This window comes from Mya arenaria, chromosome 5 (genome assembly GCF_026914265.1).
Source record: "Mya arenaria isolate MELC-2E11 chromosome 5, ASM2691426v1".
NCBI classification, from domain to species: domain Eukaryota; kingdom Metazoa; phylum Mollusca; class Bivalvia; order Myida; family Myidae; genus Mya; species Mya arenaria.
The window spans coordinates 1,677,931-1,693,349 of record NC_069126.1 but is presented as its reverse complement, the minus strand read 5'-3'; the positions used below and the strand labels follow the sequence as shown (position 1 = coordinate 1,693,349).

The 15,419-nt window shown below is 36.0% G+C and overlaps 1 protein-coding gene across 8 annotated transcripts in view; it reads right to left on the bottom strand.

Moving 5' to 3' along the window:
- Positions 1–341: 341 nt before the first annotated feature.
- LOC128234134 (dual specificity tyrosine-phosphorylation-regulated kinase 1A-like) overlaps positions 342–15,419 on the bottom strand; it is a 37,835-nt gene continuing 22,757 nt past the window's right edge. For 3 of the 8 annotated variants that reach the window (XM_052948172.1, XM_052948166.1, XM_052948167.1), the window contains exons 3-9: positions 12,231–12,431; positions 7,751–7,898; positions 7,048–7,334; positions 6,621–6,767; positions 6,031–6,171; positions 4,637–4,919; positions 342–3,918 (exon numbers count right to left, since the gene is read on the bottom strand). In XM_052948172.1, coding sequence (XP_052804132.1) covers positions 3,224–3,918; positions 4,637–4,919; positions 6,031–6,171; positions 6,621–6,767; positions 7,048–7,334; positions 7,751–7,898; positions 12,231–12,431 — 1,902 coding nt within the window. In that variant the 3' untranslated portion in view covers positions 342–3,223. Of the gene's footprint in view, positions 3,919–4,626; positions 4,920–6,030; positions 6,172–6,620; positions 6,768–7,047; positions 7,335–7,750; positions 7,899–12,230; positions 12,432–12,946; positions 13,670–14,028; positions 14,222–15,419 lie in introns of those variants that run through there. The other 5 variants (XM_052948168.1, XM_052948169.1, XM_052948170.1 and 2 more) reach the window with 5 other exon arrangements.

Sequence of the window (15,419 nt, the reverse complement as noted above, 5' to 3'; positions counted from 1 at the left end):
AACATGTCCTTGGCAGGGATTCAACCAACATCTTTGGGACGGCAAGAACATGTCCTTGGCAGGGATTCAACCAACATCTTTGGGAGGGCAAGAACATGTCCTTGGCATTGATTCAACCAACATCTTTGGGAGGGCAAGAACATGTCCTTGGCAGGGATTCAACCAACATATGTGAGAGGCCAAGAACATGTTCATGGTCAGTATGTCCTCTTTCTTGGATGAGAGGCAATACATCTAGAATACCCTCAATCTTTCTAATATTCATAACACAACACTTGGTCTGTGCTAGCATAGAAAACAGACATCACTGAAAACCAGGGGAGAAATAACAGGAAAACAACTATGCCATTTGAATTGTTATTTTAATGAGCAGAAATGGTAAATTACAAGTCATCTGACACATTTCAACAAAAACATGTATATCATGTGGATGTTCTGAATGCAAGAGTTGAATGTATAGAAAACAAAAGAAGTCTGTGAAAAAATGCAGATATAGAAAAATAAAGAATATTTATTAGCTTTTGTGTGACCATTATGGCATCATTATTATCTTTAAAACATGACTGTTCGGACTCTCAGTTTCACAATAATAGAAAGGTCTTTAACAGTTGAAAGTTTACCATCATATGAATCTTCCATGGTTAAACTTTAATACATGCAAATGTTTAAGAAAACCTTAGAACAGTTTAAGAAGAAAAAGTGAAAACATCATTGAAATAATGGTCACTTTTAAGTGATCATATAATTTGTACATTTCAAGTACTTAACATTTTGTGGTATTCTATGAAGCATCAACACGGAAGGAAAATAGAAGATAAATTTTTAACCAAAATCTGCATGACATTTCTTTTAAACTGTCTGGCTGTTGAGGCTATAATTGTATTTTTTGCGAAACATACAATTAGAAATTTAATTGACAACTGAATGTGTAAAACTAATACAATATTCCCTTGCATATAGGAAAGTTATGGAGAAACAAGGTGACAATGTTTGTTTGGCATGGTCATTGATTTTCATTAAATTAGATTATCACAATATTTACATCTGAATGACATGATTTCAATTGTACATAACCAACTTTCATCTCAAACATGCAACAATGATTTCACATAGTATTTTATTCACAACAAAAGTTTCTGTACATTCAATTCTAAAATAAAAATCTGACATAATCCGTATTTTATTCTTTTTAAGGCAATCATCAGTGACTCCTGACTGAAATCAGAACTTTAGAATCCATCTCTTTTAACAACTGAAACTGTTTTCAAGACAAGCAAGGCCGGAACAAATCTATTCATTTCTATTGTAAGCATACATAACCGAAATATTGAGATCTTAAATGTTCATCAACTAAAGCACCGTAATAATTGACAAGACCGTTCAATTCCGTCAGCATACTCTTGCTAACAATGTTAATCTCGTAAATACTAGAAAAGAGGTAATATTAAAAATGTCATATTATCCTGGGAAACACTTAAAACGTCACCCTTTCCCCTATCTGAGCTAACATTGTCATCAAGTGACATCTTGATTTGGCGGTTCTTGAAACATTTTAAGTTTATGTACAGTTTGCAGAGAATGTAATAATAATTAAAAATCTTCTCAGTATTTGTCCGAGTAGATAGATAAATAAATAGATTAAAATCAGATCTTTTTTAAAAATCTGAAAAACATTAAATTGATTGCTAGTACAGTAAATAAAATATTTTTATGCTAAAATCAGAGTGTAACTCATAAATAAGTTTGCATAGTAAATAGTAAGAGTTTGTATAATGTACCCTATGAATTTCACGTGTAAAACTCATAAAAGATATATGCATAAAAGTACAAAACCTTGAATGCCCTTAATTCAACTAGAGAGCCTCTTATATAAGTCATTGATACTAATAATGATCATTGCTAGCGACCATATACCTACTGTAATGCCAAGAATCTAGACTTTCTAAATGAATGAATAGCGCCTACAGTATGGTTTTTGTTGAAGTTATGACAATACTGTTTAGTTGAACTTGATGCTTTCATTGCCTGTAAAGTCATTTTCAATCACTAGAGTATATATAAACCTACAGTTTGAGTAAATTTCAGTCATATTACACAAATACATACTTTGCCGCACTGATTCGTGTTTTTAAACAGTTGATTTCGATCCACATATTTGGATAATCCTTACATGCACATCTTCTGTTAATTCTGACATAAACATATTCAGATACTTCAGACATGCACATAATCAGAAAAGTCCAAAATGCAGATATTTGAATTATTCATACATTTTCCTTGCACATCTCTAGGGGTGACATCAAACAGAGTAACCGCAATTCTGTTTTACTTTACTTATCATGGTAACTGTAGCCAGTACTTCTCTTTTAAGAAATGATTAAAATAAAGGATCTATTTAAAAGGTTTACATATTTCTTAGGACATACATTACAATGGCTGTTCATTAGAATAGATAATGAATTACTCCATTCCATGGCACCCAAAACATTCGTAAATACATATTGACAGTCACACTGTCCAAATTTTATAGCTATTTCTCTCAACACGATTCAAATATATTCTATTTTACAATTATATCACCTACAGAAGTTCGACCCTATGCTTGTCCATCAAGTGATTTGTGATGCAATGACCACTACTTGAGCCTCCACTCAAGCTAAGAATGTTTAACACCCCGTTTCTCTTAGATATACAACACATATCAGCCAAGATTTGGCACACAGCTGTTGGGGATTGGTACACGAGCCTGGACCACGAGTCTGTGTCAATCTTAACCCACTAGTGTTTGTTTTGTCACCATTTTCCTTTCACAACTCCATATTCGTCCTACCCACAAGCTTCAGAAGCTTTCTTCTCTTAATCACTCAGTTGCTCATATTTCCCACGCATGTTCTAATCAAGCTTGTATGACAACCCCTCATGTCAGTCCGCATTCATGATGTCTCTGACTGTTCACATTATCACAAGGTTATCAAATCAACCACATCCCACTCTGCAACTAACAGTAGCTTCCGCCAGGTCTAGAATAATGAGCACACTTTGTAAGCTTAACACAACATAAGCATGAAACATATCCGTAGACAGCTTAACTGCTGAAGCCCCTTCCATCAGCAGTTGACTGTCGAGCAGCCTTGCTGGATAGAAGCACGGCAGACTCCAGCTCAGTCTCTGGCAGTGACAAACAACCAATAATTCAAACATAAAACCTAGGGCTTAGCTGCCGTCAATGACTAGCAACCGGGCTTTGTTGTACTACAACACCAACCATGGGGGATTCGTCCCCTCGCTCTGTGCTAGTTCGTGTGTGCTGTATACTGGGGTTCTCAGGCCCCGGAATTTGTTGGGTCTCAACAGAAGTTGCTATGGTGAATGGAAAAGCACTCCCAGGCCACTGAGGCTGTGGGTATTGTCCAAAATTCGCGGGCGGGTAGCCTGGCATCATGTTCATTGGGCTCAACTGCGGGGGATCTGAGCTACTGTGTACCCGGGTGTGTCCTCCAGGAACAATGTCAACTGATCTTCCCGGCTGTGGTGGCAGAGTGGCTGATGATTGAAACCCAGGGGCAATTATGAGACTTGCTGACGGTGCATGTGCTGACGAAAGCTGTCCATGTGTCCCACTAGAAGGAGGTGACTGCTGGCGGTGGTGCCGATGCTGCTGTTGTTGCTGGGAATGTGAGCCTGTCATCCCTCCGCGGGCATCTCCCGGCCAGCTCTGTTGGGGGTAGAGTTGTCCATGCCCAGACTGCCCGCCGTGCCCACGGGTACCAGTACCCTGGGGACTCTCACACTCCATGGTGGTGTACTGCACGGGCGCTCCTAGGCTCCCCTGGTGTGCAGAGTGGGAGTGCACATGCAGATGGGACTGGTGCTGGTGTGTTGGATCCGATCGCGCTCGACCGCTACTTGATGAGCCGACTGCAAGTAGACGATAAACAAAAAATGATACATTGTCCATTATATATGTATATATGTTGCAAAAGAAAAGCAAGAGGGCCAATATATATATATCGCAAACCTGAGAACCTTGAGAATCTAGGGAAGCAAGTTTCCACGGAATTCATTGGTTGCTAAGAAAAAAGGTGGTTGCTAAGGAAGTCAGTGGTAACTGAGGAGACCATGATTCATAACGATTTTGATAGTAAGTATGAAAACAAGCCATTGCTGAGGTAAGCTTTGGTTACTAAGAAATATGGTTGCTAAGGAACAATATGGCTGAAAGACCAAGCAGTTCAGAAGGAGATGTCATTGGAAAAATTGTTGATGATGTAAGACCAACCTATCTTAATAACTTAAGCTAAAACATTTTATTTTTGCAGCAATCTAAATCGTAAATTTTCTTTATATATATACATATATATATATATATATATAGCAAACATTATAAAAAGAGAGACTAAGAGTTTTATGTACTATTTTTCCTTTTTGTTTTTTTACATACTAATGAAATATTTGTTTTATTTATGAAATAAAAGCATTAAGTTCCCCTTTCTTTGCAGCCTTTTGATTTTCAGTCAGGTGACACATTACATCAAGTTATTGACCAGACTGGATAGTACCATAGGTAACATCATAGTGATATTTTAGAACACAAAGGTAGTAAAATAAGACGAGTAGTGAACGTACACTGTCATACCTGTGGGGCTGGCCACGTTGTGCTGCTCCATAGCCGGGCTCGTTGATGTACTGTTTGATGTATTAGTACTCTCATCCGTCGTCTTCTTAAAGAAATTATGCTGGAGCGCATAGTACGGCGTTATCCGGGTCTTGGGGTCATAATCTAGCATGCGGAGGATTAAGTCCTTGAACTTCAGGTAATCTGCAACAGTATGGCCTGGCTCTCCGGCCCGCCGTCCTCCGGGACCTCCCGTCTCTGCCCCAATAACATCATGAAGCTTCCGCGTCCCCGTGTGCTTGTACTGGATGATATGATAGCAGAATATTAGGAATTGAATGCAATTAAATTAAATACTCTAAATAGGTGATTAGAATATAAAAACCCAACCCAACAAAACATCATATCCATAGATTTACATATACCATACAATGATAATGTATAAGTTCTGAATGTTCATTTGAGAGACGTACTCAGGTGCTAGTTTCACTTCAATCATCATGATATTACATTCCCTGAATGGATGAAACTGTCAGTGTCAGATGCTGTGAGTTTATCAGACTTTTTCCATTCATAGATTTGTTTTACAGGAACAGATCATTTCTAAGAATTCATAATAATCTACAAATAACTTGTTCTTCATCAGTGATCTTTCACCGTCTTAAGGTATGCAAGACACCGTAATGCACGACCTAGATCAGCATAAGCAAACAACAGTTTAACCCAATATATTGACCTGAAAGTATTTATAGATCTTTATGTGACCAACTCACCCCGCCTCAGCTGGTATAAAGTCTTAAGTGACTTTTCTCAGTAATTTACCCAACTATTGTTAACTGCAATTCATGGAAGTACAGTCATTAAGTGTCAGAAGGGAAATACTTAAAATTCTGTTTTGTTTTTTTCTTCACTTTAATAAGTTTTTTTTGAAGTGTCTCATCTTTTAATTGGTTTGTAATTCCCTCAGACACTTATATTCCTCTCCTGCCTTGAACTTCGAACATTTTTAATGAATTCTTGTCTTTTTTAAAAAAACATTAAAAACAACATAAGGACATTAAACTTCAAATAATCCCAGATAAGAACCTTTTTTATAGTTAATTCATTAAGTTACAATTACTTTCATAAAAATAATCAAATTGCAGTAGCATCTAATTAATGGTATGACTGTTTTATACCCAGCCAGAGATCAACAAACAGCAACTCATTTCCACAGGCATATAAAAGACATCTTTTCATTTTGTTCATTTCAATTGGTGTGCATTTTCCCCCATATCATTTAAAGTCATCTATGGAAATTTCATTCCTCTAACAGGCTTTTTGGAACTTCTTTATCCTCCAAAGAGGGCTCAAGTCACTTCTCTTATCCTTCCTAGGCACCTAGACTAGCCTCCCAGATACCAAGATAAGCCTACCTTTTTGCCATCCTTGGGTTTCTTGCAGATGTATGATCCATCTGGGAGCTGGTCAAAGTACTTGCGGGCCTTCGGGGCCTGGTCCAGGATGTGTTTTGGCGGCATTCCTAGGACCTCTACTATCTTCATCATCTGATCAAACTAAAAGGGTAAGGGCATAAAAAATCATGAGTTCAACATCTTCACTAAACAATAAATATGTGTACAACTGTTTTGCTTAACACCAGTGTGAATTATTGATCCTTATCTTTAAGATGGTTTACAACGGATGATGATGGTTAACGATGGACAATGCTTAATGATGGTTTACGTCAGACTACAGTGATGGTGCACGATGTACAATGGTTTATGGTGACAATGGTTCATCATACAGCACACTAGAGTAGTACAATTTATGTAGAGCATTTTCTTACAGTTACTATTTCTAACTTGAAAACGATAAAATACTGGCTACATCAACATGTGTCAGTGTCATGATTAAGTCATTTTTTTGGAGAGTCAGTACCATTGATTCTGCCTGTAGAATTTTGAAGTTTACTACAAAATGTCAGCTTATACCTCACAAAGAATGATCCATTAATAGTACATACCTCGTTTGAGCCCGCGAAGAGCGGTTCTCCAGTGTGCATCTCCACGAGGATACAGCCCAGACTCCACATGTCGATGGCGAGGTCGTATGGGATTCCAAGTAACACCTCCGGAGAACGGTAAAACCGAGACTGGATGTACTGGTATATCTGAAAATGTGTGAAGAAAACATTGTTAATTGTATATAGAATGTTCTGTTGAATATAGATTATGAAGAACTATAAAATGATCACTCTATTCCAGTTTCAAGTCTTAATAAGTCTTATCACGTCAAACCAGTATTATGCACAACATCTTTTTCAAAAAGTTATATATAGACAATGCTAATACACTCATACACAACAGGGCAGTCATCTAGATGTTTGTATACTAAGATTTTATATATTATATATATAGAGAGAGAGTGAGAGAGACAATTTAAATACTTACCCTTTGACCAAGTTGACACGAACTCCCAAAATCCACAATTTTAATTGCACTACGCTTAGGGTTGCACAGAAGGATGTTCTCTGGTTTCAAATCACAGTGAATTATATTTAACTCTGGCGTGGCCAGAAATAACAATGCCGTACACAACTGTTGGGCAAACTTTCTAGTCAAGTTTAATGAGACGCCTCTAAAGTTTGTATTCCGTAACAAGTCATACAGGTTGTAGGAAAGAAGTTCAAACACTAAGCACAGGTGATTTCTGAACATAAAATGTCTCTTTAGTTTCACTGAAATAGAAAAAAGATGTTTGATTATGTACGAAAATCTTTCACAGAAAATACTCAAGTCAAGTGCAGTATTATGTATTGGAAGTTTCCTCCCTTTGCCTATAAAAATGAACAAACTACAAAACTAACAGGGTTTATGTTTAGTTACGGCCAATATTCATCCAAATGTGACCAATCAAGTAAGTTAAAGATGCGCCCAAGCCTAAAAATAACCAGTTGACAAAGCTTGGTTTTCCTCATATGTATACAAATAATTAATGTGTGATTCAAATGCAAAATTCATGAAATTTAAACTTCAAAATAGTGCCTTTAAATGTTTCAGCTCACCAAATATAATAATTGCTGTATTCAAATGTTGAAATGATGAATACAAGATCCTGTGGATCACATCTCTTGGATTTATCATTTATTCTTACCAATATAATATTTGTTTTCTGCATCATGTTTGTTCATGAGTTCTAGAAGTTTCACTTCTATCTGGGCCTGGTTGAGGAATGGTTTCTTGTTCTTGATGATTTTGATGGCCACAGGTTCCTGGTCTGCATGATCATAAGCCTTTACCACCTGTAACATTCAAGCAACCAGTATGTACATGTATATTCTAGTGATACTCATTTTCTTTGACATTCTGATGACCCTATGACAGGTACCTAAGATGACATAGTGTGGTCTGTAATGATGTAGCTGTCAGACACATAATGTGCTATGATCACCATGGATCTCGCTGCCCTACACACCTATACACATAAAAAGTTATCCACTGTTTGCTTCAATATAGTATGATTTTAACTGTTACAGGAAGCAAGTTATTTATTTTTTTAGAAATCAACTCAATGAAACTTCTATTTCATGCTTAATTCACAGGATTTAATTTATTTTGTGTTTATTTAAACAGATTGATATACTTTGTTCATTTCTTGCCAATTTCTGATCATGAACTCCTAAAAACTAGGATGATAGCCTCCTAACTGTGAACAACCTTGCCACTACCACAGAGAGCTCCAACTGTATTAAATACATAATATACTTCCATCTTTGATCTTATCATAAATGTCATATCATTCTGTCAAAAATGACTTTCATAATCCTGGATTTTGATAACAAACGATTTATATTAAATGTCTAATTGAATTAAAGGAAGCAAACTGTAACATAGCAGACAAGAGAACTTAGAGCAATGAACCAAAAGATAATGTTTCTGTCATTCTTTTTTGTCTTACACCTTCCAAGACCTGAGAAAAACTGGCTTAACCAGTCTGAAGTCTCAATAAAGCCTTTACACTTTACTTTTCATTTCCATATTTCATAAAATCAGGCAAAACCCAGACAGCAACTCTATCACTCCATTTTCAGCTGAGTCTACAGATTCTACCTGAAAAACTCTGCAACCCTGTTGGTTTACATGAGAGATGTTGTGGAATACTGGATAACAATGCAAAAACTATTTCAAGAGCAAGCAAGTGAAGGTGGAAATTACAGGTATACAGCATTCCTGTGCAGTCGTTACTCAATCTGAGTTAAGAGTTAACATCTTTTGTAATTTGCAAGCCTAAAACCATCTAATGCATATAGAGAAATTGGAATGCATTGCAACTCAGTACTTTAAATTGGAAGCGGACACGCCAAGCAATTAAGTAAAGATAACTGTTTCACCAGACTTCATTTTCCCTTTTGAAGAGTTCGTTGCTATGCAACACTTGTACATCACCTGATATATTTGGTTGCATAACTTGTTTGTTTAAAGACAATCTTTGAACAGATAATGACCAGGGGGAGCCCTGAGCATCGCCCTCATTTGTCTGGTCAGTATTGGTCCTACACAGCCCACATAATTGAGCAAAAGAGAAGTACAGCAGCTAGACCATGTCTATTAAGTCCAGACACAATGTGGGGAATAATTGTATCCAGTCCTTTCAGGAGTAGCATCATAATGTCAATATATACAGTTTAGAGCGGCAGCACGTAGACACTAGATTCCTACAGTGTCTGGGATGCAGACACAATCGGATTGCAATCTAATAGATCTATAACCCATCTTCTTGTCAAACCAGTAAGTGGTATTTCTGTTTTACTTTTTACTCCGTAATTACAATTGCGTAGTTTTCAATCCTTTTCTTCGCTATTTTGACATCAAATCTTACAACACAAAAACTTGTCAACCTTGATTTTTTTTTAATTGGCTACAAACATTTTGCTCTTGTATACATCAATTACATTGAACAATAAGGATGACATTCTTGCTTTATTTCCTGCATTAGTCATGTGAAGCATTTTTTGTTTAAGCTTTTTTTTTCTTTCCTAATCCAATTTCCTGTTAAAATTGAGGAAATGATTGTGGTGGGGATTTTATATCAATTATCATAAAATTCCCATCAAATTGACTTCATTGTAAATTAGGCCACACTAATTCCTGCTTATAAACTTCAAAGAAGGCATACACAATGATTGAATGTTAAAATTAGGGAATGGAAGTATAACATTGTAAACGACATTAAGAATTAAAGCACTTACATCTTTTCAGCATTCACCCTTGATATATATATATACTGTATATCAAATTACATACAAGGCAGAGGTTACATTCCAAATATTTCTATTTTGATGCTGAATAGTGCAAGATCTGATAAGTGTGCTGCACTTTGCCTGTTTTTTTTTTTAAAACCAAATTACCTCTAGATTATCAAATCTTATCAAATTTCCTGCTTGTTTTTACAGAATTCAAGTTTTCAAATCACCAGTCTGGAGCTGCTTAACAAACCTTTTGACGAGTCCAGCTTCAATTCATTTCCATAGGAACAGTTTACAACATATTTCTTATAAGCATCAAATATTCAGAGATAATACGGCTTGACACAGAAAGATAAGAATTATGCCCAACCTGATGGGGGGGGGGGGGGGGGGGGGGGGGGGGGGGGGGGAACACAATTTACATAGTTCTTGTACCCCAAAAGAATCCTAAAAGCAAAACAACACAGACTAAGAATGTACAAGTCACTAAAAAAGTCTGAAAGGAATTGTTGTTTATTGTTTGATCACCAGGGTATAACAATGCCCTATCACCTATATGCCAGCTTGTATCAGGGAAGTGATGCTATCTTGACAGTTCCATCAGCCATCACATGGTTAATGACCAAGCTAGTTACATGTATACTGTGGTGGGTGGGGTAACCACCTAGTTGAACACATGGTGAGCAGGGTTCAGGTGAGGACAAACTTACAGTACTTGAATCATATCAGATCCACCCAGAATAGAATGCTAATTGATCCAAAAATGCTAACCTTCTTTGGACAGTCATTTTATTTGTTAATGTTACACTGGTGACCAATATGAACTTGATTGAGCTTCTCATAAATGATCGCCAGTTCCATTTAGTATTTTAATTGGTTTAATTTACTTATTTAAACTTTAAGCATGCTCTCCATCAACACTTGTTAAAGAAATTTAGAGGTTAAATTGCTGCAATCATTAACTATTTTAATTGGATATTTTTTGAAAGTAAAATAGTGATAAACATTGAAACAATGAAATATACTTGGCATCCTATGTATTAATAATATAGCATGACTGTTGTTCTGTTTCAACTTGTCCCAACTAACTCTCTTGTATTAACAGGCTTCCCAGACAAAACATGAAGAAATCCCAGCATTGTTATCTACAAGCACAAGTTTTAAACGGCATCTCCTGTCTTGAATCAGACAATTTCAGACAGGTTTAATCATAAACTACAGTAAGGGTACATAATGATTCATGCCCCAAGCGGAAAGGCGCAAAACTGTGTCTATGTTTACAGTGTAAACAGTGCAGTTGAAATCCGTTAATTCTACCCGCCAAAACTATTATTGTCATTTTTATTGACCCGCCAATGTGATAAAATTGTACCTTACAGCATTTAAATTGTTCGATTGAATTGCTCAGTTCAAGTTTAAGCATGTGTGAGAGTTGACATTCTATACACTTCCCTCTGACTGAAGTATTGTGTCCCTAAAGTGAGAATTAAGTATTTAACAACTCTATAGTTTTTACATGAGCAGAAATTTAATAAGAACAAAAGTTTCTCTATGACCATGTAAATTGATAGCATTAGAATATTTCTTGATTTTAAAGCATTTATTGGATTTTGCAAAAAATGTCACAAATTATCACTAGCCCTATTTCATTAACAGTTCTGGCGTTGAATACTAAGTTCAGTCCAAAGGCTTTATTATTGATTCCATTAGAAAATGTTCTATTTATTTTTCTGTTTTAGTTCAAGTACGTATTACATGAATTAAATATATTATATTTTAACATGCTCATTTGGTGGCCAATGGTCAAAACAAATATAACTTTAATACTTGACACATTATAACTGCTATGACAGACTTCACTAACAATAACATCAACAAAATGGCAGCTGCCAGTCTTAATCTATCAATTCAATTATAGAACAATAAAAATTGTGTGAAAAACAGTAAATAAATTCTCCTTTCTAACACAAATTTTACCTTTCTAACTTAAATTTTATTACCAACCTTGTCTGAATTTTAATCAATTTTAGGCAAAAATTCAGGCAACCAGCCGCAATAACCAGCAATTAAATCCATTATGTGGCAGGTGCCCCTCTTCCCCTTGTACACTGCCATCTTTGTTAACTGTCATGATGCACTTGAAATCCCAGTGACAAATGCAGTATGTGCGACAAACACATTTATTTCACTAATAGCTGTTATAGTTTCGTTTTTATTTCTAAAATGGATTTTTTTTTTTTTGGCTTTAAGGCTTTCATTAATGACAATTCCCATATAGGACAAAACCCATTACAATATAAATGCTAAAACAGTTGATCCCGCTCAGTATTCAATCCAAATTTTTTTTAATTTTTTTAACTTCATTTTCAACTGTAAACTGCTGCCTACCTGACCAAAGGAGCCTTTCCCGATTAGCGAATCGATCTCATATCTGTCGAGCCATTTCTCGCCAGGGTTAACGATGTAGTCGTGGTTTGGGTCATCGTAGCCGTCGTTGTACGCGTGCACGTTGACCTTGCCCTTCTTGTGCCCGCTTTCATCACCCTGCGCACCTGGAGCCGCACGCCGCTTCTTCTTTGCATAGTACACCTGAGTAAAAGAAGAATTAATTGAATTATAAGTCATACAAGTGCCATGAAATCACACCATGGATCACAACTCTGGAGAAACAATGCTTGTTATCAAATACTGAATTGTTATGGCAGTATAAACAGAATTCTTAATATTGTTTACAATAAAACAGGAAAATGACGCATTTCAGGCAAATATCTAAGCATTCCATTTTTTGTGGGCTATAAGATGATGTTATTCTCAACTGGTATAACAGGAAACTGTAGGCAGATATCATGCAAATATTTATTTCTTTTTCCAGGAACCACTTTTTTCACCCTATAATGCTAACAACCCAGTTGTATTTTTAAACGAACAAACTTTGGTTACACTAGATCCTGTCCAATCAAATCTCAGTTTTTATATATGATATGGCTGTTTCACAATCTTACTTCTACACTCCTTGGAATACAGAGTCTCTTTGAGAAATAACTTACCTGCTTTAGCTCAGAGGTTCAATACTTATACAAACATAATGGTACAAATCATGGTACCTGATCAATGACATGTTCCAGCGAATCAACATTTTCCTTTAAGGCTTTTATGTCCAAGTGTTCCTCAGTTTTGGTGAAGTCTAGTTCCGAAATCGGAGCCAGTATGGCATGTTGTGAGGCGTTTTTCCACCCATTTAAAGTGTTCTGTGACCCCAACACCCTCAGCGATTGCCGGAATGGTCCTTGTACAAAAACTCTAAGCATGTTCAAACTTCGAGGAAGATCTATTGTTTATATGATAAATGTTTATCAAAGTGAATCATCCACTTCAGGAGTTCCAAGCGAAAGAATTCCAGCAAAAACAACACTGCTGATGTTATTTTATCAACAAACAAGTACTTGTGTTCCAGCTGACCTCTAGGGTCGGGTCAAGCATAAATTTGTCCCATTCGAAATATCTGTGTTGCAAGAAAGTATGGTCACTTTGACAGAATTTAAGTGTTCCATAAAAGTTGATCAAATTAATGGAATGCCTATTGTTGACAATCTGTATGATAAACAACACTTCAAACTATGAAGCCATCTATTGTTGTTTCTCATTGTTACATCTGACCTATATGATCCAGTTGTGATGTGTTTATTTACACCTCCATTATAAAATCAACTTCAGTTCCTTACAACCAACAAAGCTTATTTGTCCATATGCACTGTGTTTATTTTTGAAATCATAACAGAAACTACTAATGCACATAGAATTCAAACAGGGTTTCCTTGTTCTAAGAACTTTATAAGGATACAAACCATTAACGTCCAATAAAAAGCATAAATCATACACATGTATAACTTAAAAGAATAGAATCCTGATGTGAAGCCAAGGCACTTCACATTCATAAGGAAGGAAAGACACCCTAGATTTGAGATGCACTTAAGATTTTGCAACATCTACATTAAACCCAAACAAACGAAAAACAGTAACACTGAGTCCTGATTCTGTTCAGCTAGGATGCAATTCTGGGTCTCATTGCTTTACCATGTTATTGCTTAACACCAGTAACAGTTAATTATGCCTGACATTAAGATAACTCAGCTGAACATTTAATATGCATTCCAATACTAAAATGTGTAATGCGAAAAGCACTCACAAAGCTTCAACTTCTGTATTTAAGATAAAGGGCAGTTTGAACATTTTAATTCCGAGAAAAAGAATCACAATTCTTGAAAGATGAGTTTAAAAAAGACAAACTCCCAACAGCTTTCCGAGCCTCAATTAATCCTTTGAACATTAGTTGATGGTCCCCTCTCCCAGAGGACCACTCTGCACTGTATATCACAAAGTTTTGAAAACCCCTCAGCATGCTTGTACCTTTTATAGCTTCAAGAAGTCGGGCACTCACACTGAACTAATTACCAGACTTCAACATATTCTATTTCACAACAAACACCATGTACTCTATTACTCCATTCATAGACAGCTGTTATTGTAAACAGGTATATTTTTATCATGTACTTAACCAACTTATCCAGTTTTTGACCCATTTTATATCCAAGGCATCAAGAAAGTTGTTTATCAATTAGTAAAGTATATCATTCAGATCAAAGAACCTTAATTAGTATGCACATAATGATGACAAAAAGAAAATAGAATGATACTATTTAGTTATCACAGTGAGTTTAAAATCTCCGACTTTTTTCTGTAAACGACCTTATTTCTGACATTCAAGATAAGATCCTTTATGCATAGATCCTGTAAGTGGTATCCACTAAAACATACCCTAGTTATGAACACCCATCCTGTTTAGGTGCTTTAAAATCTTTAAATGTAAAAGATCTTCAAAAAAAACACACCATAATTTTGTATATGCGTTTCGAATCTAAATAGATGCAAAAGTAATTTGATAAACGTGATTCTTAACAAACAAAATATGTTACAAGATAGCAACAGAGATCCTATACAACAGGTTTGAAGCAACCTTGACAGAGTATTGCATTTAGAGGATTTGAGATCAACTGATAATGGTCAGGGTCACATTCACTTTCACAACATTTCCTGCAGTCAAGGGGTTAATGTGGTTTTTCATAGTATCCTGCCTCTTGACCCTAATATTTTCCCGCCAAAACCTTACCACACATTCACTGTTTAATAAAACATTGATTTTGTACAACTCTATCCAAGGGATTGATAATAGAACTGTGCTTTGCTATTATGACAAAAAAGTATTTACTATCATGGCATATTTACATATAACTTCAATCAATCATCATCTAAATTATTAACAGAAATAAAAATTGGTAAAACAACATTGGATGCCCAAACCACTCTTGTTTTCAAGGCACTGTCACATTTAAAGACCTCCCACTTAAGTCTCCTAGACTAACAGTCAACTACCATCATTAAGGGCACCAAGATTGAAATGAATAGTGGATATCAACTGTCATCAGTTTATCTATATGATCAACAAGCAGTTGAATGGCTGCACAGCTGGTCACTTTCACCTCGGACAACCCCACTATTGCTTGCTTCTAGCCCTATTTA